The sequence below is a fragment of the Python bivittatus genome, unplaced genomic scaffold (assembly GCF_059951505.1).
Source record: "Python bivittatus isolate LINGU-HERP-01145 unplaced genomic scaffold, Pbiv_v1 ctg000480_np1212, whole genome shotgun sequence".
In the NCBI taxonomy this organism is placed as follows: Eukaryota; Metazoa; Chordata; class Lepidosauria; order Squamata; family Pythonidae; genus Python; species Python bivittatus.
This window is the reverse complement of record NW_028277075.1, coordinates 61,845,716-61,869,252: the sequence shown is the minus strand read 5'-3', so window position 1 is coordinate 61,869,252 and position 23,537 is coordinate 61,845,716. Positions and strand designations below refer to the sequence as shown.

General features: G+C 38.5%; 1 protein-coding gene across 3 annotated transcripts in view; it reads left to right on the top strand.

The window, feature by feature from the left end:
• The window catches only part of LSP1 (lymphocyte specific protein 1), a 91,671-nt gene that overhangs the window by 51,426 nt on the left and 16,708 nt on the right, over positions 1 to 23,537 (top strand). For all 3 annotated transcript variants that reach the window (XR_003085088.2, XM_007431674.4, XM_007431675.4), the window contains exons 2-10: positions 3,393 to 3,530; positions 10,341 to 10,523; positions 16,110 to 16,413; positions 18,588 to 18,701; positions 19,126 to 19,169; positions 20,078 to 20,159; positions 20,807 to 20,944; positions 21,155 to 21,235; positions 23,415 to 23,533. Coding sequence is in view for 2 of the 3 variants with exons in the window: in XM_007431674.4 (XP_007431736.1) it covers positions 3,393 to 3,530; positions 10,341 to 10,523; positions 16,110 to 16,413; positions 18,588 to 18,701; positions 19,126 to 19,169; positions 20,078 to 20,159; positions 20,807 to 20,944; positions 21,155 to 21,235; positions 23,415 to 23,510 (1,180 nt within the window). In the remaining variant the exon portion in view is untranslated. The remainder of the gene's footprint in view (positions 1 to 3,392; positions 3,531 to 10,340; positions 10,524 to 16,109; positions 16,414 to 18,587; positions 18,702 to 19,125; positions 19,170 to 20,077; positions 20,160 to 20,806; positions 20,945 to 21,154; positions 21,236 to 23,414; positions 23,534 to 23,537) is intronic.

Below are 23,537 nucleotides of genomic sequence, written 5' to 3'. Positions count from 1 at the left end.
TGACCCCAAGTACTGTTATTGGAAAAGTGCTCCCGAATGATCGTGTAAAAAATTAATAAGGCTTCAGATTCAGATGGACCAACATCTAGAACTCAGCATGCCAGATATCACAGTAGTTAAGGAAAAGTTGTGCTTATAGATGCAGCAATAATAAATGACACTAGAATAGCTCAAAATGAATTGGAAAATATTGTAAAACATCAGCCTTTTTTAAAAAATATATTTTAATTTTTTTCCATAAGTAAAAGGCAAATCTAATAAAGAAAACAGAGAAGAAGGGAAGGGAAGGGAAGGGAAGGGAAGGGAAGGGAAGGGAAGGGAAGGGAAGGGAAGGGAAGGGAAGGGAAGGGATAATAAATTACAAAGAAAAGAAAGGAAAAACAAAAAAGAGAAATATCTAAAAAAGCTAAAGCAGATGATTCCTGACTTTCTTTTTAACAGATATTAACAAACCCATCATCTCCCCTCCCTCTTAACTATTCGAAAAATCTCTTCAGCCCCTTATTTAATTTTCGTCTTTTTCAACCATTAAATTCATAAATCATCATTTTACTTTTTTCTTCTTTTAGCAAAAAGTCCATAAAAGGTTTGCAGTCTTTTAAAAAACCACTTATTGTTTCCTCCCTGACCAAACAGGTCAGTTTTGCCATTTCTGCCAGTTCTGACATTTTCACGATTCATTTCTCCATTGTAGGAACTTCAGTTCCCTTCCATCTTTGTGTGTATAATAATCTTGCTGCCATTACCAAATACAAGATCCATCTTCCATGAGTCTTTTCTAATTCACTATCCATAAGTTCCAATTAAAAAAAAAAGGTTTCTTTGTGATATTAATCTTTAAAATACTTTGTATCATTGTATATATTTGTATCCAGTATTTCTTGGCTTTTTCACAAGTCAAAAATGTAATGGTAAAATCTTTATGTTTTTCACATTTCCAACATTGACTTGAGGTACCTTTATGCGTTTTTGATAGTTTCTCTGGTATCATGTTCCACCGATACATCATTTTATAAAAAAAAATTCTCTTAAATTATAGCACAGTATACATTTTATCCCTTTTGCCCATATTCTTTCCCATGCATTCATCTATATGCTACTAACCAAAATTGGTAGCCCATTTTATCATTCAATCCTTAATGTGTTCCTCTTCATTTTCAAATCTTAACAAAAGTTTATATATTTTTTGCAATTACATGTTCATAATTTGTACATAATGCATTTTCAAATACCATTTTATGTTTTTCAGTTCCAATTATCCTTTTGTCTCTATTAAATCTTTCTTTTAGTTGTGCATATGAAAACCATTGAAAACTATGTCCCTCTGCAGTCAGTTGTTCTCTTGAGTTCATCTTAAGTTCTCCATCTTCCTGTATTAATAAATCTTGATATGTTAGCCATTTCTCTCTATCTGCTCTTTCTCTTCTGTAAAATACTTCTTGTACTGAGATCGATACAGGTTTTTTGGGGGCACAGTCTGGATTTGTATTTATTCCATATCCTTAATATGGCACTTCTCACATAATGATTTTTAAAATCCACATTAACTTTAACTCTAGCGTACCATAAAAAGCCATGCCAACCAAACCTCAAGTTAAGTTCTTTCTAACATTCTTCTATTTCTCAGCAACACCCACTCTTTCATCCAAACTAGACAGCAGGCTGCAAAATACAATTTAAAGTCAGGTAAGCCTAGCCCTCCTGTGTCCTTTGCAACCTGCAGTATTTCATATTTAACCCTTGACTTCTTACCTTGCCACACAACTCTAGATATAACTTTTTGACACTGTTTAAATGGTACATCATGCTTCAAAACTGGTATTGTTTGAAACAAAAACATCATTCTAGGCAATACATTCATTTTTATCACAGAGATTCTACCAAACATCATAAAACATCAAGCCTTAATAACTGAAATATAATGATTATGAAAAACCAGCAAAAGTTTTCCCTGTAATAATTATCAGGAACTATAACAATGAAATTGTCAAAACAGCTTACAAAATTAGAATTATTTGACCTCACAACATGTTGTTTACAAACAACAGTTTTACTCAGAACCACATATATATTACAGTGAAAAATATGCAGCCTGCTGTTAAAAAGGGGGATGATTCTGGCTCTAGAAATCATGTCCTAACCCATTTGAAACATTGCAGAATTATTGTTACAGTATTGTTTCCTCTGGGTTTTGTCAAAGAATTGCTTATCTGGTGCCTAGTGCCTAGGAGATTATGGAAGGAGCTGAGTCAGGCTTTTAATCTTATGCAGGATGGAAGGAAAGCCTGCAGTAGGATAGTGCTTGGTGCCCTCCTCCAACAAGATCTGCTCTATTTGTAGCAAAATAATTCCTTTCTAAAATTCCAAATAAAATACAATGCTTCTGAGAAAACCTGTTGAAGTCATCCATTGTTCAAACTGGCCTTTTCTGGAGATTGAGTGGAAGCTTTAGTTGTGGTTGTTGTTATCATTATTTAGACTGATATCTTATTTTTCTCCCTTAGCAGGTAGCTTACTGATTTTATCCTCAGAACAGCTGCTCTATGAGTTAAGAAAAAGTGATTGGCCCAACATTGCCCAGTAAGATGTCATTAGTTAATTGTGGATGATATTCTTACTTTCTTACTACATTTTCTGAGTTATTTAGTTCCTCTAAAATGTATTCAAAGGTACAGCACAGCACTAATAACCTAACCAGTTGCTGCATCACCAATGCCTTAGCAGGTTTTTCTTTTCAATCTGCAGCCGATATCCACAAGAGGTGTTGGATGGCCTGAATGACTTCCCATATTCTGGCTCCATTTCTGCTGCTCTTTTAAGTTTTCTCCTTCTAAACAGAAGAGAATATATGTAGCTCAGGGTTGAACTGTGAAGTCCTTGGTGCTCTTTGAGCTTGGCTGTTTGCTTGCAGACGTTTCATTACCCAACTAGGTAACATCATCAGTGCAAGTGAGTGTAGGGTTTGCTCCCTGTTTACATACAGTAGCTTGTCCTGCCAGTGTTGGTGGGGGTGTGGTTTTCTTCTTGGTAGTTCTTGGATTAGGGTATTGTTTCTTCTTGATTGTTTGCCTGGTGTTAATCCTGGAGATTGTTTTCTCCTTCTGTATGAATTTTGGGGTTAGCACCACATATAGTTAGTTCCTCCCTCCCCATGCCAACCGGGCTCTCAGCTTGATCTTTGCCTCTGCTTAAATACAGTAAAGGGGTGGGGGTGGGGAACATGGGAGATGTTTGCAGTGATACTTATTGGTAGCAAATGTTTCTTGTCTCCTAACAGAATAATTTCCTTCTAGTGCCCCTTGTTTCTGGAGAGGAGTGGAATATGTTAGGCTTTGGGAACAGAAATATTAGCAAGTGCTAAGTGCACCTTGCATTTTCTCTCTGACTGGTAGGCTGACAGCTCAGTGGAGTGTGGAGGATGAGGAAGAAGCTGCTAGAGAGCGACGCCGAAGGGAACGTGAGAGACAGCTGAGGTCCCAGGCAGAAGAAGGTCTCAACAGCACTTCTGGAGTGGCAGTACAAGACAGCAAGTAAGTCTGTGCCTGGGATATCAATGGAGCAATGAGAGTCAGGCTGGACTATTCTAATGCTTTAAAGAGAGTTCAAAAATTTTAATTAATGCGGAACTGGGACTCCTCATTGGACTCTTAATATGTCAATGCTCAGCTAAAATGCTGATTTAGTTGCAGAAAAGTCTAGTTTTCTGAAGGACTATCCGTATCAATCTGCTCACACTCTTATATCAGCAAAAGTAGCTTATTTTAGTCCCCTGTCTCTGAGAGCAGGCAGCTGTTAGGCAGTTGTCTACCTCAGGTTTTCAGCCTTATTATCTTCAGCTGTATGGTTGTGGGGACTGTTGCTGCTGCTGCTATTATTATTATTGGAAGGAAGGGATGGCTTAACTAGCATTACTATTGTCAGTGGCTTTTATTAAGCCAGTGTTTCTCAACCTTGGCAATTTTAAGATGTGTGGACTTCAACTCCCAAAATTCCCCATGGCTGGCTGAGGAATTCTGGGAGTTGGTGCACACACATCTTAAAGTTGCCAAGGTTGAGAAACACTGTATTAACTTGTGCATTTATTATTTGCATAGATTTTTCACCCAGATGCCTTGAGGGGGGTTTGTAGCCTAAAAGGCAATGCAAAACACAGTGGTTGAATGTAAAGTCATCCATCAACTAGCATCAGCTATAAATGAATACTTGACTGATAAAGAAATCTGTAGGCATCTTTCTAGGAATAAATTAGTTTGATACAAATAATAACACATACACACTATTTCATACTGAGAAGCAGGAAAACACTATCTGCATATTATGCCAGCATACAGCAGACCAAATGAATCAGCTTCCTAGGGTTGCAAGATAAGTACTGGACTGTGGATGCAGTAATATTCAGGAATATCATGGACTTTCTCTAGGTCAGGCTTTCCTAATCTAGTGAAGATATTCCAGATATAAGGGACACCATCTCTTAGAATTCCCAGCCAGCACAGCCAGTTCTGGGTATTGTTGTGACAGTATGTCTGGCGGGCATCAGGTTGGGGAAGGCTACTCTGGGTGATATATCAGGGAGCAACCATCAATCTGGATGCAGGCAGCCAGTATAATTAGTGATTCCTCCTGGGCTTAATAAGTACATTATTTTTGTGGTCTTCCATACAATGGCACAAACCAGAAGGCAGTACACATTTGGATGGACTGCATTGATCAGTGTGCCAGGGAGGGTTATCTTGGTGGGTAGTCGGGTCTCCAAACTTGGCTCAGAGCAACCATTCTCTGGACACAGTTTCTGCTGGAATCCTTGTGGCAGCTGTTATGTGCAGCTCATACATACATTCTCAGATATTTACAAAGTGTAAATACTTACAACATATAAATATTTACATCTAAGATGTCAGAGAAAAAAAGAATGACTTGATGCTGAAAAGACAGTGGGTGGTTGTCAGGCAGCTCTCCAGGGAGGATATTTGACAGCAGATCACAAGTAGGCCCTCTATCCTGTAGCCATTGGCCAAAGTTCATTTGGTAGTAGAACTTGAAGGGATCCTGTCCAAATAGGGTGGCTCAAGCTAGCAAATGAGGATCCTAGCAACAAAGGTCCCAACTACACATTGGAGAAAGTATATGGGGGGGGGGAACCCCCCACTGCAAACTCATCATTTTACTCATTTCCTTCAGCTTCAGAAGTGGCAAAACCCTTAGACATTTCAGCCACTTGAAATGCAGAGCTGCTGCCTGAGGCCTAGGATGCAGTGACAGCCTTCCTCCATTTCACCTCCAAAAGCTGCCCAGAGCGATTGCTTCAAAACTGGTTATGAGACAGCAATAGGAGAATGGAGGACAGGCTACAAAGCATCTCCAACTTTTGCCTTCCAGCACCTCACTATTGCTCCTCAGCATCTTCCACTTCAATGTGCATAATATAAAAACTAATTTTGATAAAGTATCTCTCTATTACTCCTGGTTTCTAATTATGAAAGTGTCTATTGCACATTTGCTGGTAGAAGTCATAGACATATCTATGTAAGCCTTAACTAAAATGCATTAATTTTTATGGAGAAACAATCTGAGAGAGAGAGAGATTCCTGCCTAAAACTCCCAGAGCAGCAAAGAATAAGCAACAAACATGAAAACCAATTTTCATTTGAAAATTGTACAAACATTCATAACAAACATTATGAAAACCAATGGGAGATGGCCCAAATTTATTTGACAAAGCTTTTTGCATTGCAAAGGCAACATTGGTCAAGGCACTCTGTGTCACCAGTTGCTTCTCCTTGCACATCCAGTTGCTGGAAGAGTTTTTTCTGAATGCGTAAGCCTAGAGGCTGTTTCTGGCTACTGCATGTACCAGCTTTACTTTGCTGTTCAGAAGTGGGGACCTAGAGAAGGTGCTTCAGTCAAAGTATAATTGAAGCAAAGCACCCCTTTTAAATTTGCACAGCTTTATATCCCATTCATTACAGGAGGAACTTCATGTTATGGAGAGACTCCATGTTTTCGCTAGAAGGCAAGAACTTGGAATGGAAGGAAACTGATTCAAAGGGTGGAGGATAGAAGGGGAAAATTCAGCTTTGACTTGCCTGCCAATTACTCCCTGCAAAATTTCACCAACCAAGCTGGAGGTGGCCCAGGGGACAGCATTGGCAGAAGAAAACTGAATAGTGCTGGTATGATAGAGCACTCCTTCTTCACACTTTTCAGTCCATCACTATAAGGACTCCTTTTACTCCTAACTTTTCATCAGTTAGGACTAAGCCATATGCTTGCTGAGATAACATCCAATTGCAAAGCAAAGCCTCTTAGTGATACATAGTGACAGTGGGAGTGGTTCTGGAGGAGATGTTAATTAAGAAGGAATATACACACAAAGAATTATTTCAGAAAAAAAACAATATTTCTTTTTCTTTTTTCATTTCCAGTGGGCATGATGGTTTCATTCTGCTCCCTATCCATTTCTACAGCTGTGAAAAGTCAGGATATTAATACAGATTTTTTGTTCTTACATAAACTCAACTCCCCCTTAGAATGACTCATACTTTTCTTATAAGCTGTGTTGCTGTACACAGCGCCCATCTTTCTTTGAATAACTCCTCTAAAATGCAGCTATCATAACTTGCCTGTAGGTCCAGATTACATTCGCTTGACATCCCTTACTTTGTTTCTTACTCCAAAGCAGCCATTCCCAACCAGATGCTCTCCAGATGTTTTGACTTACAACTTCCCTAGCTAAAGATAACAGCGTTAACGGTCAAGGATGATGGGAGTGGTAGACCCCAAAATCCGGCACACATGTAGCTGGAGGAGGCTGTACTGATCTCCATGTTCAGAAGTTTGTCACTTCTGAGTATTGTAATTAATGTTTCAGACACAAGGGAGTGTGTATTGTTTCCATGTCTTAGTGGTTTCCTGAACACCTGGCTGATTATATTAAGAAGGAAAAAATGTGTTACTAGATGGGAATCTTAAATTCGTATTTCACACTTAAAATTCCAGTAAAAATCCTGTTTAGAATAGATGCTAAATCTCTGCAGTATTTTTTTCTGTTTTTGCCCATGTGAAATGACAGAGTTTCAAATCCATTTTCCAAGCTGGTCCCTTCCAACATATTTCAAATTGTTCACATTCTCTATTTGGTAGGGAAAAAGTAGACCTTTTGTGTAATTTTCAAAAGTCTCCCTCTCCCTCTCTTTCTCTCAGCCCAACCTACTTCACAAGGTTGTTGTGGGGGCAAATTAGGATGAGGGAGTGCTGTGTATGCTGCCGAGTTCCTAAATTAAAGGTGGACTATAAATCAAATAAAGAAATCATTAAAGATGCCTAACTGCAAAATTTGGTTCTCTCATGGAAATTGAAATGCTCCAGCTACTCAGACATTCCTTTTCAGACTTCTTTATCTTGTCAGAAAAGAAGGCTGAGTTTTTATTTCTTCCTGATGCATCAGATGTATCAGTGTTGTAAAATCCTATTGATTAAACTGGTGTTGAAGGTGATTTTTTAAAATCTATACTACCCAGCTGCCAGGAAGAAATTGGTATATGTAATAGAATGTGGCAAGCTGTTTTTAAGACTCTCCTATCTAATTGAATTAGAAAAAAGGGTAAGTAATCTTTTAAGGTCCATGGGCACATTTGTGAGTTGTGGCTGCCATGATAATGTCTCTCTTAACAAACGACTGCCATTGTGAACATGCCATGTTTTTTCCCCCATTGAACAGCAGGAAAATGGGTGAGGTTACTTCTAGAAAGGCCTCTCTAGTCCTCACCCCAACACTCTCTATCATCCTAGCTTGTCTTTGCCTTGTTTTCTGGGCAGGTAGGTGTCCTTTCAAGCTATGCCCTGCAGAGTGAATATTTGCTGGTTTAATCTTCTAAGAATGCCAGTGGTGTTTCTGTGGGGTTCTGAGGTCTTCTCTTAAATACAGAGAATGCCGTATATTGGTACTTAATTTTTGCAGTGTGCCAGCTTCTTCCTTGTTATTACAGGTAGTCCCCAGGTTAAGAGTGCCCAGTTTATGGATGACCCTTAGCTAAGAACGGAGCCTATTGTAGCAAAATTTGAGCTAAATACACAATGATTCGAGTTAAATACACAATGGTTCAAGTTAATTACACAATCCTAATAATACTGTTCTGGCTTACATACAAATTTGACTTAGGGACAGACCTTGGTAAAATGGAACTCGTTCTTGGGGACTACCTGTACTTTTTAATTAAAAGAATATTTTAAAAAATATGATAGGGAGCCAAAATGAGTGCTAAGGTTGAACTTTAGCTAGGCCTGCCTGAGCATCTGAGAAAAAAATAACTGGTAGCTTATTTCCTTTCATTTCTCCCTTTGTTTTCCTCCATCATCTTACATACATATTTATATTTAGAAGTATAACATTTCTACTGTATCCTTAACAATTGTGTACTGGTTAGAGGTGCCCAGTCCCTCTGCACTGTGGGACAAGGAAACTTCAGTGTTAAAAAGGAGAGGAAACCAGAAAAAGAATGGAAGCAATTTCCCCTTCCATTTGCCTGTAATTCATACTAGGCACATCCCTATGCTGATCTCCCTTTTAGTTAACGGTGGTCTAGAGGCTTTTGCATCTCTGTATTGAATTGCAATGGATCATAAGTTTGGAATGCAGGCTGTATATTTTGAAAGCCAATTGCTGGACTCTGGCCAGTTGGGTTTAAGTGCTCCGTTTCCCTCTTCCTTTATTAATGAATGGAAGAGAAGAGTCATCCTTTATCTTCCTCCCTCCCACCATCTCTCTCTCTCTCTCTCTCTCTCATGCACACACGCACACTTTTCAGCTCCCATCAACTGCTTTGCTTGTTTCACTTTGAATTCTCTGTGTGAGTTAGTGCTTAGTGGTGTGAAATTTTCTGGCCACCTTGCTAGGGAATGCACAGAAGACCAGAGATGGGGTGTTGTTGGTAAGTTTTAAGGGCATAATTTGGACCTGCTTATTATCTAAGAGCAAAACCCTTTTCACCCTAAGCCAAATTTAAAAATGATCTAGTGTCTTTTTGCATTCTTGAGCCAGTTGTTGCTCATATTATCCAAATATCAGTCTTCAAAATACTTCCCCTAGTGTAATTATTTCATCCCCATGCCCAGCTTTATTACCATCAATCCATTTTATATCACACAGTTCCCATAGCCACAGACTCTTTAGCCTTTGTTCATTGCTCCTTCTATGCATTTGAGCAACTCCAGCTTCTAAGTGGTTGTACTGCTGTTAGCCGTCCCAAGAAATCCAGCCTCAAATTTTGTGGCCTCCTTATCTTCTGCAATCTTCTATCTGAGCTTGGTTCACACACTAAATCATGATTTAACCAAGGGATGTTGAATATATTACACTGAATTGATTTAAACTTTATACAGCACTGTAAGCCATAAGCTACACTTTACAGATCAGAATGGCAGAATTCACAAAATGTGCTAGATCGTAAATAACTTTTTCCATTCCCTTCACTCCCTGTAAATTCTGAATGATATATAGAAGTGACAATTCATCAGGCATCCTTGATTCACTAAGGCCTTCCCTTTGGTCCCAGTGCCATTGTGAGGGAATAGAAACTGGTCAGAATCTAGGATAGCCTTCTTTCTCCATCTTTGCTCTTTCCTGACACATCAGACTTCAGCTGATAAAGTCCCATGGATGGTTGCAGGGAAGGGCAAATGATGAAACATGTGTGATGTTGTCATGCAAATGCCAGGACTTATGTACCTGTGTCACATGTTGGGGTGCAAGTACAACTGTTGTATTTATGTGATGATGTCATCATACAGGTCTTCGTTTTGGCATCATCATAGCATGATACCTCCCTAAATCCCAATGTAGCTGAAAGAAACCAAGTTGAGAAATGTTCCCTTAGAATGATAAGCTGGCTCACAGAACTTCCTAAAGCAATAATGTGGCTTGTTTGGCTTTAATTTCATATGGGTTGTGAACTTAGCCTTTGATTTATGGTTAAGCAAATGTCTTAGAATGATGTGTGGACTTAGCTTACACAGTATATCACCAACACTGTCTATTTTGGGACTAGAGAATAATTTCTAACATTAGGAAGGTAAATGTTTTAGAGGGGAGCAGGGGAAAGCAAGTAATGAAAGCATGTGGCAGCATCAAGAGGCAAGCTCTGCCCATTATGGATTTGCACACAACATTACGACTCAAGTGCAAAATGGAAGTCCTTGTCATGATACCACAATGCACATTTCATCATTTTGGCATCCCTGTGGTTAAGAACAGAAATGTATGCTTTGCCCATAAACAGACACAATGTTCATAAAATTCTGTGTGGATGATGTTCAATATCCTCCTTTTCCTCATGCTTCAGGATTGATGGGAAGCCTTCTGGAACCTCAGAAGTGGAAGAAGATGAGGGCTTTAGTGATTGGTCCCAGAAACTTGAACAGCGCAAGCAGAGATGGGTAGGAGAGGGATTGCAAGAAGGAGAGCAAATCCACCCTGGAGAATGCAGAGAACCCCAACAAGCAGAACCTACACAATGTGAAGGAAGGTAGGAAACCTTTTTCACTGCTTGAAATGAAGTAGTAACTAAACAAGAACTAACCAGAAAGGCTGGAAGAAACACAGTATGTTTCTTGAACTTTGAAGTATGACCCACTGAACTTGCTCCAGATATGGCATGATTGATTGTAGGCTCATACATACAATATACTACAAACTGGGCAGATTTCTATTTGATACTCATGTTAGCTTAGTCAAATACAGTCTAGCTTCACCAGCTGCCTCTCCATGGCTGTGGTCATATGACAACCTTAACTTGGTTAATGTTTCTATTGTTAGTCAAGTAACTCCACTTTCCTGGATTTATACAACATACTTAACCATAATCTAAACACATTGCTTAGAGGTGGGGGAGAAACAACATACTAGGCAGCAATGTGATGGCTAACTTGTAGCTTGGTGTATCTTACAAACAGAGCCGAGTAGATTCATGGAACAGTGAACCAGCCTGACTGCTTCCGTATTAGTGGTTTTTCTTAAATGGTTCTTAACAGAAGCTCTTTACCCTTAAAAGCTGCATGACCAGGCAGAACATTAATCAAATTGTAGTGAAAGGTGTAAGTCACTTGGGCAACTCCCTTTCCAGGTGCTAAAAGCATAGTGCATCTGCCAGGGAGGAAGATGTCAACCCAGGCTTAGGGCAGACTAAAAGGACCTTATATGAATACATTTCTTCTCATATCAGCATTAAATTACTAGTCTCATAAACAAGAAAAATCTCCACATATTACTAAATCAGCTTCCACTAGCCTTAGCCATATAGTTGCATTAAATATTCCAGGTCTCTAAAAATGAACTTCCTTTAGTATATAAGTCTTATTTTTTTTTAATTCTTGCCTCTACACAGCTGCAAAAGGTACAGAAGCTTCTCTTCTTTTGCTTCTGGCCAACCTAAGTCCTTCTCAGCAATTAGGCAGGGAGCTTTTGGAAATAACAAGAAAACAGTCTTAGCTCTTGTGATCTGTGAACTTTATGTCTTGTGTGTGTGAATGTAGTCAGTTGTAGTTTATTCCACAAGCTGTGATTAATCATAAGATGCACTTCAGCTGCTGATGCTTCTTAAATGATTATGTGTGGAAATAATTTGTAGTATGTATGTTTGTATATTTACTTGCAGGACTGATAAATTTGCATGCATCAACTAATTATGAGATCCCACTCCTTTCCTAAAAATATAACTACATACACACATGTGTTTGAATTGGTAAATAAAGTCAATTATTTCAACTGGTAGAAGAAAAATGTAGAACACCTGTCACATGTCAGAGCAAAGGAGGGGGAAGGGTGTTACCAACTTTAATGGGGGAACACATTTAGATGGGTAAAACTGTTATATTTTCTACTTTTCTGAGGGTGGACTCATAACTGAAGTGTAAGTAAACTTTTAGCAGTGTGTTTTCTAAATTGTAATTATACTGCAAGATCTAAATGGCCTTTAGTAAAATATCTTCAGTTTTACCACCATCACCACCACCATGTTTCCTAATCTCAGGGTTTTATTTTTAGAGTTATCTGGGGAAAAAATGTTCTGTAGTTTCAAATGTTAAAGCAAGGGGGTTTAAATCTCTAATGTTGACATGAAATAGCCTTGGAAGATTTTTCTGTTTGAAAAATTCATTATGCTTAAGATTCTTCTGGGGTCCCCTTCCCCTTTTTTTCCTTTTGTTATGGGTAGCTCATTCAAGTGCAGGAAGGATTATTGCGAATTAAGTACATCAAGCAAAATTTCTCCTACACATGACTTAGGTGCAAACTCAGTGATGTGTTAATGGTGTAGTTAAGAAGTTGTGTGTGTATGTGTATATATATAGAGAGAGAAAGAAATCTCTCCACTTCCTCCAAACTCCTTTGCTTAACTCATTTTCCTCAGCAGGGAGAAAATTGGATAAACCCCACAATCCTTTTTCTCTGTGTTGCAGGCACTGGTTTTATTTTTAGATTTCTTTTCAATGTCTTCAGTTTTACTTCAGTAATCATTTTTTAGAGAGCTTGGCACATTTGCATTAACTTACGAATATCACGCACACAACAGAATGCTGAGAAAAGGAAGGAGGAAAGATTCAGGAAACAATTATTTGAAGCAGCTGTTTCAGCTGTTTGGATAAGGGTGAGGAGAGAATTAATAGAAGTTGCTGTTTCTACTCTGGAAGACAGAGCAGAAATTGATACAGTTTTTAACTATGAAGATGGTCTTTCCTTACCCCTTTGAAGACCTTACTTTCATGAAACAAAGCAAGGGCTCTGAAATTAAAATTCCCCTGGAGAATTGGAGAAAGAAGTTGGGCAAACAGTACCCATTCTACTCTGTTCCCAATATGATATTTGTGCGTCCAGTGTGTCGTTTTTCATTTAAAAAAAAAACACATTAAGCTGCCATGTTACATTGCAGAATATCTTTATAGCCACGAATGCTTGGAACTAAGAAGCATTCTTAGAAAACAAAGATAGGAGGCTTCAGTCCTTTGCTTAGTTTGGATGGGTACCTACATACCCATCAATAAACTGAAACATCTTTTTATAGGCTTGTAAAAAGCTGCTGCTTCAATATGGAATGGAAAATGGAAAAATCACGGTTGCTTTATCAGTTCAGAAAGGGTGCATTTTGTACCTGCTACTGCACTTTCCAAGAATAGCACTTTGGAAGGGTTAATAAGACTTTTACATCCAAAAAGTGTTTTATCTCCTGAAGGGTGGAAAGTCAGTTGCAGAGAAGGGCAATGGCTGGATTGGAGTTGCTTTTTGGGAGGATCCCTCATTGAGTGGATACAGGAAATGAGATTATTTGCAGTTACACAGCTTATACATGTGCTCTGAATATTTTTCCTGCAAACTAGTTTATTTGCATGCGGGAAAAATGGTCACTGCTTCTACTGATTTAAATATTTAAATAATAAAATTGTTTAAAAAATAATTAGAGGCAGGTGAGATAAAAGGTTAGCATGAAACTGCTGTCTTTTTAGTTGGTAGACTGTCTTCAGTTCAGAAATGTGAATGTCCTTTTCATTACCTTGCCAAATGAAATCAGCTTTCCAAATTGTATTGCTGAATCGGGTCCCTTTGAATTAGTTTGAATGAAAAACGTGCATTTCAAAAAATGTTTTGGAATTTTGAATCAACTAGATGTTATTTTCACTGAGCCAGTTTGGGGTAGCGGTTAAGGCACAGGCTAGAAACTGGGAGACTGTGAGTTCTAATCCTGCCTTAGGCACAAAGCCAACTGGGTGACTTTGGGCCAGTCACACTCTCTCAGCCGTAGGAAGGAGACAATGGCAAGCCACTTCCAAAAAACCTTGCCGAGAAATCTTCAAGACTTGTCCAGGCAGTTGTCAGGAGTCAACATTGACTCAAACGCACCTTAAAAAAAAAAAGTTATTTTGATGCCAATGACTCAAAACAGACCAGGTATGTCATAAATGTAATTACATAGTTTGTCCTTTTTCTCAGCAAACATTCTCTTTTTCCTTAAGAGGTCTGTGACTCAGTGTAATGGTTTCCTACAGACTACACTTTGTAGGCTGTAAATAGTTTCCTGTTGTTAATAATACATGGTCCACAACTCATGTGGGTTTTGCTTTGGTCTAAGTGGAAGATAGTCAAAACAGTCCTAACTAGCATTCATTAGAATAATTTGGCAAGTGCATTCATTTTGCATGTTCTCCTGTAGTAAGAGCGTAATTCAAGGGAACTATATAAATACACTATAACAACTTGTGGTGCCTACACACATGCCCAGATGTTTCTGGTATGGATATTGTGGGTCAGTTGTAGGTTAAGTCAACTTCAGTTTGGTATTTATGGGTAAAGGTCATTATGTAAGCAAGCCCCAGGTAATAAGACTCAAGTTCAGGAGATGGAAAGAGGAAATGATTGAGGGACAAATTATATGTGATGCTGAATCCTGTACGACATTTTCCTCGATAGATTGCAGCAATGTTCCATGAGGCTTTCCCTACCCCTATATGTCTTATATGAGCTTGAACTCCTCTCTCACAAAGTAGGAAACTGGTAGCAAATCTTCTACTATCTTATACAGCTTATGCCTTCTATGCCCTTGAAAATTGTAAAGTAGGATCTGGAATGCATTGTGCAGGCAACATGTGTATCAGCTGAACCTATTCTGGTTCATAAACTTCCAATTATTTTAAAAGCATTAGTGCAGCCTTTGAGGAGAAATGATGCTTGTGTGATTTTCAAGTATACTGTAGCTTATCTTTCAGAACTGTAGTAATTTGGAGTGGAAGGAGAAAGTTTGCTATTAAGATTGGCTGACGGGGGGGGGGATAGTTGTTATATAGTGGTACAGGACTACGAAGTATCTTTGAATAAATATTTCTATAGAAGATAACACAGTAGACCAAGTTCACATTAAATGCTAGCTACTCTGATTCATTTTTAATTCTGAGATATTTTAGAGTAGCAAGAATAACCTCCTTAGCTGTATTAGAGGCCAATTCCTGCTTATTTCAAAAGAGTGCAATTTTCTTATTAATGCATTGCTGTCGATTTACATCGGAAGACATATGTGGAGTTTTGCTCCAAACCAGCAGGGGATGGGGTGTTAAATTATGTTCATGATTTTGCCCTTCAGAGTTCTTAAGCCAGAGCCCATGTGCAGTCACAGTGGCCTTTCCTTTCCATTGATGGGTAATGGGTACATCATTGTCTTGCATAGAGTGGGCTTTTAGAAGGAGCTTTCATTCTAAGCAGTAACACAGAATGTGGCCTTCTCCAAAGAAGTATGATCCAAAGGCCACTCACCAGTTTGGTTTCACTGAGGGGGTATTGATGTATTCTTCACAAATTCTAGAATGTGGCAGGATGACTGTCATGGTATTTGGAAGCAAGCCCGTTCAGAGCTTGCGATGTCCTGGCAGTAAACTTCTGCTCATGCTGATTTCGCACCTTTAAGCCAGGGTGCATGTTTTTTTCCTAAACTGAGTGTTGCTCTTGGCCTTTAAGTGTTATGCTGCAGGCCACTCTCCCCAAAAGCAGTGGGTGGGATCAGATCAAAAGCAAAGTGATAATAATCGTGATGATCACATGAATGATCATGAATAGGTTCTAGTCATATGTTAATGTTTCCTTTCTATCACATTAAACATTATAATTGGATTGCCCCTTTTGGAGGGCACAGTCAAGCCAGCAAGTTTAAATGCCCCACTGGAAAAAATATAGAGCATAAATATTTTTATGCAATGAGGAAAGACATTTGGATACTCTCCTTTGGGTGTCCAGATAGATTGGGTTATATCTGGAAACTAGAGTCTATTGCCTGCAGAATGCCACTTGCCTCACATAAACATTTCCAAAATCATTTTTACTGTACATGACTAATTGTCTCAGCTTCAAAGGGAATGTTGTTATAATATTCAATCTTCACAGACGAGCTATCACCTCACCGAGCAATTGCTCTCATAAAAACCAAATTGGCAGACATTATTGTCTTCTGAATTAGTACAGTAAGCCTGCTTATGACCTTAAAAATATTAAAAACTGCACTTCTTTCTTAAAGAGAAAAGGTCACTGGATATACTTGTCCTTTCTCTTCTACCTTTTTCCACTTACCAATTCTCAGTCCCAGGTCACCAAGGGGCTCCTATCAGGAAGAAGACGGAAACCTGAAGGAAGCAGAAGTTATGCTGGAGCAAGTCCATCTGGATCAGGAGACTCCCACCTTCATCCGATTTGAAACCGGCCCATCAAATTTCCTCAAGTTCGTTTCTACTTCAGATTCAGAAAATCAGCCTGAAGCAGAGCTGGAGGAGCAGCAACAGCTGAGTGAAACTTTGGATGTTGGAGAAGAGGATCAGTGTGTTGGAGGCAAGCTCCAAGATGTTACGGAAGAGAATAAGCCTGAGGAAGAGGAAGAAAAACAAGAGGTCAGGAAAAAAAAAAGGATTTCTGCTGTTATTTGTGTCTGTCTGAGTTTGAGAGGCCATAAAATGAAAGATGCATTTCTGATAAAGTGTTTTTCAAGTATCCTTAATACATTTTCCAAACTGAAGTTGTTCTGATAAATGAGGAGAAGCTAAAAAAAGATAATTTTAGCTGATGATGGCCGTTCTTCTCGTATGCCTGAGAATGAAATAGTTTAATTGAAAAGGAGGCAGTTGGACAATACAGAAAATGGCCAAAAGAAAGCCAAACTCTGAACACATTTATAGCTTCACGTGTTACTGCTATTAACAGTGAAAATTATAGGAGTAGGATGAAGATTACCAATTGTTGTCAGAAGGAAGAATTAAAACAGGGATAAGATTCAGAATGTTTCTTAATTTTGGCCCAATTCTCATTATCAATAATTTGATTAGCACATCTCATTAAGCCATAATGTGGTTTGTTTGCTTTTAATGTACTGTAATAGTACAAACCCAGCTATTGTAGCTTATAAATAATTGTATATGGCTTAGCACAATATGACAGTATGATACATACATCCAAGTACTTTATACTGATAAAATCCAGCTTTTTAAAACAAAAAATCTGCATCTGGATAAGACGAAATATTCATTGAGAGAAATGGCATAGGATTGGGAACTGGGAATACATCTGGCTCTGCAATATACATGTGAAAAATGGTTGCAGTGGCTCTAGCAGTACACTGTAAGTTTGAAAATAAAATAAAAAGAGAAACAAACGCGATTTTAGACTGCATTAGTAGGAACACGGCTTTTAAAAATGTATTGGTGAAATATAACAAAAAGAAAAGTAATACAACAGTATTAAACTAAAATAGTGATTAAAATGAACTAAACCTAAGGAAAAAAACCCCATGGAATATTAATATAAAACTCACTCATTCCCTTAGCAAATTATTAAATCTAGAAACACAGAGCTCTATCTTCTTAGTGTTAGAATATAAAGTTGTTTCAAAAATTGATAAAGAACACAACTCTTGAAGCTACTGTTCAACATCAGGAGTGTAATTTTTTCCCATCTACATAGAAAATTGTCTTTGCTGAATTCTTGCCTTGAAGAAGCCAAAGTTCTTCATAAAATTCTAAAGAACATGTGCTTTAAACACTGTACAAGGACAGCACCTCTCTGCTGTTCATTAAAAAAGATTTCTTCCCCAGGGTTCTGTGCAGGCTTGAAAAATAGATGTCACTGGGCTGTTTTAAATGTATTTACAGCAGAGAGCCTGTGCTTGGGCAAATTCCAAACCATTTTTCTGATGCATAGGCTTACTAGGGATAGCTGAGCATTGAAGCCCTTAGTGTAGGAGAATCAGAGGTTCTCTCTCCCCTCCCCACCCCAAATCTTCAAACCCTGCATAGGGAGCTGTCATGGATATTTCAGATTTAGATTTCCAAGAAAGCGACTAGACTAGAAAACCTGCAAGACTCTCTCCAACTTCATACTAGGTCAATGCAATGCAATGCAATGCATTATGGTCATAGACCAGTACAAGCAGACTCTGTGAACATATATCTATCTATCTAAATAGATAATAAATGAAATAAAATTTAAGAGAAAGTTAAAATACATTTATAAAGCAATCTCACTAGCATCTATGAGTGAGGTCCAGGATGCAGTCTATATTTAAATTATAAAGTAGACACTTAAATTATATAAAGGATAATAACATCTAAAATTACCAAAAAAATTGATAATATCTAAAATTTAAATTAATTACAGTTACATAGAATGCATTTGCCAAGCAGAAAATTTGCCCATCAGGGTTCAGAGGATCTTCTGTGCTGCTGCACAAAACCTAGCCACAGGCGCTGTACAAAAGACAGGTCAGATATTAGGCTAAACTGGGGTTTTTAAAACCCAGAATTTTTTCTAGTAAGTCAAAATTGGCTGGGACCACACAAAAGAGTAACCTATAAACCATGCTTTACAAGCCGCAATGACTAGATTCACATCTGTCAAATCAAGCCAAACGACCTACCTTATGGTGTCCCATGATGTATGAGGCCAATCCATGGTTAAACATGCTGAGGTGGGTTTTCCTTAGTGTGATGTAGCTTTACTGTGTTGACTGGGAAGAGGGGAATTGGTTGCATGTGAGCAAATGCTACCCCATCTATGCATTTGTTCCCTTCAGGACAAGAAAAGAAGATGGTATGAGCAAGAAGAGGTCCCAGAAAAACGACAAAGGACCCCAAGCACTTCCAGCCAGGAAGAAGAGTGTCAAGCTCCTTTAAGCCCTACATTAAAGGTATATGATGGGGTGCTTAGGAAGGCATGGCCAACAAAGGAGTTTACAAATGCAAGTCCAAAGCCTTACAGAATTGATCAAAGCAGAGGAATATACAACAATTTTTCTTTCTATTCGCCCCCACTCAACCTTAGCTTTGGCTCAATCATGTTTGTCCTTTGAGGACTATATCAGACTTTGAATGGTATGCTGGGCCCTATTTGAGGAGGGGGGTTCAAGAGTTTAAGAGATGGAATAAGTACTTTAAACATCTCCATGTTTTCCTGTCAAATCCCCCAAATGCCTGACAATGCAAAAAAGGGGGCAAAGTCTTGGACCTGCCCCTTCTTCCTTTTGGAAGGGAAGCTGGCGGCCACCAAGCAGCACTTTGGTATCTTTCCTCAACACCACTGTTCAAACGAAGCCTGCTCTTTCTGTTTTTTAGATCACTGACAGAACTGAATCACTGAACAGATCTGTGCAGAAAAGGTAACTTCTGCTCAAATAATGGATGTTCCAAGCTGCATCACCTTGGTCCTTTCAATTGGCTAATGGTAGCTGACTTGAAGTAACTTTATTTATACACTGCTTTTCTGGGTAAAGTCTTCCCAAGTAACTAAGATAGAGGTAAAACCTCAGTTATAACAACGTGAGGCTCAGTTCAGCAGCATACATTAGATAAAATGAGAGTATAATAAGAAACCTTTAAAATGCCACTTCAAATGCCAAATACAATGGATAAGTGTGTGGATAATATTTAGAAGAAAGTTCAAGAGTTGTGATGCCACCTACTGAAAAAGCGTTGCTCTGAACTGTGCAAATAATTCAGAATGGTGCTTTGCTCGTGGTCACGGCATGTGTGAAACATCACTTTTTAATGTGCTGAGCTGCAGAAGACGCTCTTCTTCCTGTTAAGGCAATTTCTCCACCTCTCCGGTATCCCTGTAAAGGGAAAAGCAGATATTGCTATTGTTTCCATTCTGCGTTCCTTCCAAGCAGTCAGAATGTATTAAGCAAGTTAAAACATTGAATTTACAGAATCCTAACCAGAGTTCAGTCAACAAATCACTGTCAAGTGTGACTGCACTTATTCTTATCGTATATGTTTATATAACATACTAAGCTGTGATTTGCTTCGATAGGCTAATGAATAAACTCCATTTGATTGGGTTCACAGGACACAGATAACTATAAAGCATGATTTATAAATCATCCTGGCTAAGTTCACACTAAAACTAAGCCATAAATAAGTAAGCCACATTATCATGTAATGTGTTATGTGACCTACGCAAATTGAGGAAATCAGTGAACATAATTTTGGATAAACAATGGTGATTAGGCTCTGAAATGGCTGGGTCTGTGGGGAGCATCCTTTTTATCATCTTTTCTCCATCCAGTAATAGTGTGAAGAAGACCCAAGCACCACTTCCGGTTTCCAAGATTGATGATAAACTTGAGCAATACACTCATGCCATTGAGGTGAGCTTAAACTCACTGATTTTGGTAAGCTTTTCAAAGTGGGGGGGAGGGGGTTTCTTAAGAAATGTGGTGACTCCTTTCAAAAGCCTAGTTCCATTGATTTTCCATTATTGGCAAGTTAACTGAGCACTGCTGTCACCCATGTGGGATTTTAGCTTTTGATGTGCCCCTGCAGATGTCCTTCTTTTCATAGCAGCCAAAAAAGTAGAGTCATATTATAACTCTACTAGTTATAATAGTTCCCAATGAGCTGAGATCTAATTTCTTCTGGTGCTCTACCCCTTGCTTATGGATGCTGAACCTGGCTGGTGGCATTACCTTTTCTCTTTAGTAATGTTATGCTGTTACTGATGTACTATGCTTCAACTGATTTATGACTATTGAAATGAAGGCAATGTATGTGCTGAAGGTGTTCTGAGCTGCCTTGTACCGTTTTTCTCTGCATGGCCATTGACGGGAGATTGTATTGGCACAAACTCTGTCTTGAGGGGATATTTTCTGATTAGTTGAGCTGCAGTGGAATTGGTACCATAATATTGATTCTGCCTAATAGATGCATCGTAAGATACATTATAAGATAGAAGTCAACTGAATGGAGATAGATGTTTTAAACTAGAAAGCTAGTTCACTCTTATATTATTTTGCAGATCTCCAGCAAAACTCCAAAACCAGCGCGGCAGCTTTCCATTGACCTTCCTACCAATAGTGCAGCAGTGGCCAGCACAAAAAACCTCTGGGAGACTGGGGAAATGGCTCAGTCTTCTACAAAAACAACACCCTGCAAGGTAGCTGCTTCTTCTAATTGTGGTCAAATCTCTACTATTGGAAAGAGACAATCTCTTGTACAGATGTTGATCCTAGGATGACAATGATGTAAATATCATCAACCAAATGGTATCAGAATATGGACTCACGATTTGACCTGGGATGCAAAAAATAGCTTTTTGCATGGAGAGCAGTTCAAATTTCTCTCATCACATCTGTGTTTTTCCTAGGACATTGTGGCTGGAGACATTGTGAATAAGAGAAGCCTTTGGGAACACAAAGACAGTCCCCAGGCAGATGGAAATGCTAAGGTGAGAATTGCTTCCTTCAGGAGAAATGCTAAATATTGATGAAGGAAATATTTCTGTATAAGTGGACAAGTATGTTAGGTGCTTTGCTGGAAGAGGACCCAGAAGGGATGCAAAATGAAGCAACACAGCAGCTTCATTTCACTCTTCCTAATGTAGCTTTGAAAGGATGCTTTGCGTAAAGTATTGTCAAATTAAAGCACCTCTTCAAGGACTTCTATAGCCATACCGTGAATGTTAAAAGGAAGATTTTTCCATTATTGAGGCCGAATGGGGTTAGATCTTCCTCAGCAAACTGCATGCAAGCTCTTCTGTTCATAGTATTAAAGGAGAATTGTTCCACTAGATCAGGTGAAATATGTGTTTAATTTGGTGTTTTATTTTCCCAGGAGCAAAGTAGCTGCCTGAGGAAGCAGGTCAGGAGTACAATAGCATCTTCCTGCTTGCACTTCCCAATAAGTGACATACAGAGGCAAATTGCCTCTGCCTATGGACCTAAAAACAAATGATCTCACTGATTAACCCTGAGCCAGGTATTGCTGCTCTGTGCCTCTGCACAGATCACAGTTCTATATTCTTCACTGTCATCATCTCATTGGATGGTGTGCATGTCTTATCTATAATATGGGAAGGGGATGAATACAGGGAAGGAAATTTGCAAGTAAACTAGCTCCAAGTTCGTTGTGTAAATAGGTTCTTAATTTTCTACCATACATTCTTAGTTTTCTATCAGACTAGACTGGATGTATTTTTTAATTCCAAGTTAGTGGTCAGCCATGTCCTCCCAGGAAGATTTTGTGTGTTGCTTGGACATGCTGAGCATTCTAGCACAGGAATTCAACCTTTTCAGAAATTGTGATTCTACCTAAAAGGCAATTACTGTATTCTTCTATGGTGTTTTCATAGTAGTCCTTTCTGGAGTTTCCAACTTGTGTTGAGCAATAAAATTATAATCAATGTGGCTGTTAAATGAGATTTAACTACAGAGAGATTTTGAGTTTGAGCACCTGGCTATGGGGAAAGTTCCTGCTGGGTAATAATGTACTGTATTAAATACATATAGACTCTGTTCTTTCTTTTTATAATTACATTGCATATGCTTAAAGAGTTCAAAAGAGTAAACAATATAATACTCATGTTGTATTATAAAATATTATATAAGTATATAATAAAACTGACAGTCTACAGCAGTGTTTCTCAACCTTGGCAACTTGAAGATGTGTGGCCTTCAACTCCCGGAACTTCCCAGCCAGCCTGGCTGGGGAATTCTGAGAATTGAAGTCCACACATCTTCAAGTTGCCAAGGCTGAGAAAGACTGGTCTATAGTCATAATAGAACCAAATTTTATGCAGGAATGGCTCACTTATATACAATACATCACACAGCAAGGCAGATTTAGGCATTTGGAATATGGTTTCTAGGAAAACAGTCAAGAGACTAAAAACAACAGATAAAATGACTTAAATGGATATAAGCAAAGTCTGCAATGTTTAATATTAAATATTAAAAGTATAGCATAAATACTTAAGTAGTGGATAGTGGATGGGGAAGCAGAATGGAATGGAAGGGGAAAATGTGTCACCAAAATTCCCCTTCACAATGTGTTCACTTATGTTCTCTTTTTCATGTTGCTTTTTGTATCTTCATTCTTGACTCTGTTCATATTTTATTTATTGCATTTATTTCTTTAGAAAATGTATACAGCTGCCCATCTTATATAAATAACTCTGGATGGCTAACAACCAGTTCACAAGAAAAACAATGTAATATAAAACAATATAATAACTAGGAAGTTATTTAATGTATAGGAGCATCTGGAATAACCACTCAGTGTTAAAGAGTGCATTATAAATTTGCAGTCTCTTGGCAGTTTTGCTTGTTAACATCTCTAAGTTATCTTTCTGTAGAAGTTCAAGGTGATTTGCTTTTTGATACAGGAGCCCAGGATTCCCTGGTATAGGATAATGAACTGTAATTTAAACTTTGTTACCTAAAAATATCTCTACTTCAGGCCAAAGAAAATGGAGCAGAGGCAAACTGACTGTGTCAAAATCAGCCCATATTTGATGGCTAATAGTCAACATTGCAGTTTTTCAAAGCACTTCAAAAATTGTAGGGTGGAAGATGGTAGGGATTTCAGTTTTAATCCTTGAAGTGACACTTTTTCATCCTCATTTTTAGGTCAAGATTCCTGGCAAGAAATACAAGTATGTGGCAGTTGGGCATGGACAGTACAAAAGGGTGCAAATAGAAGATGACGGGGTGACGGAAAAATAGCTGTCTTGATACCAAACTCACAGGTAA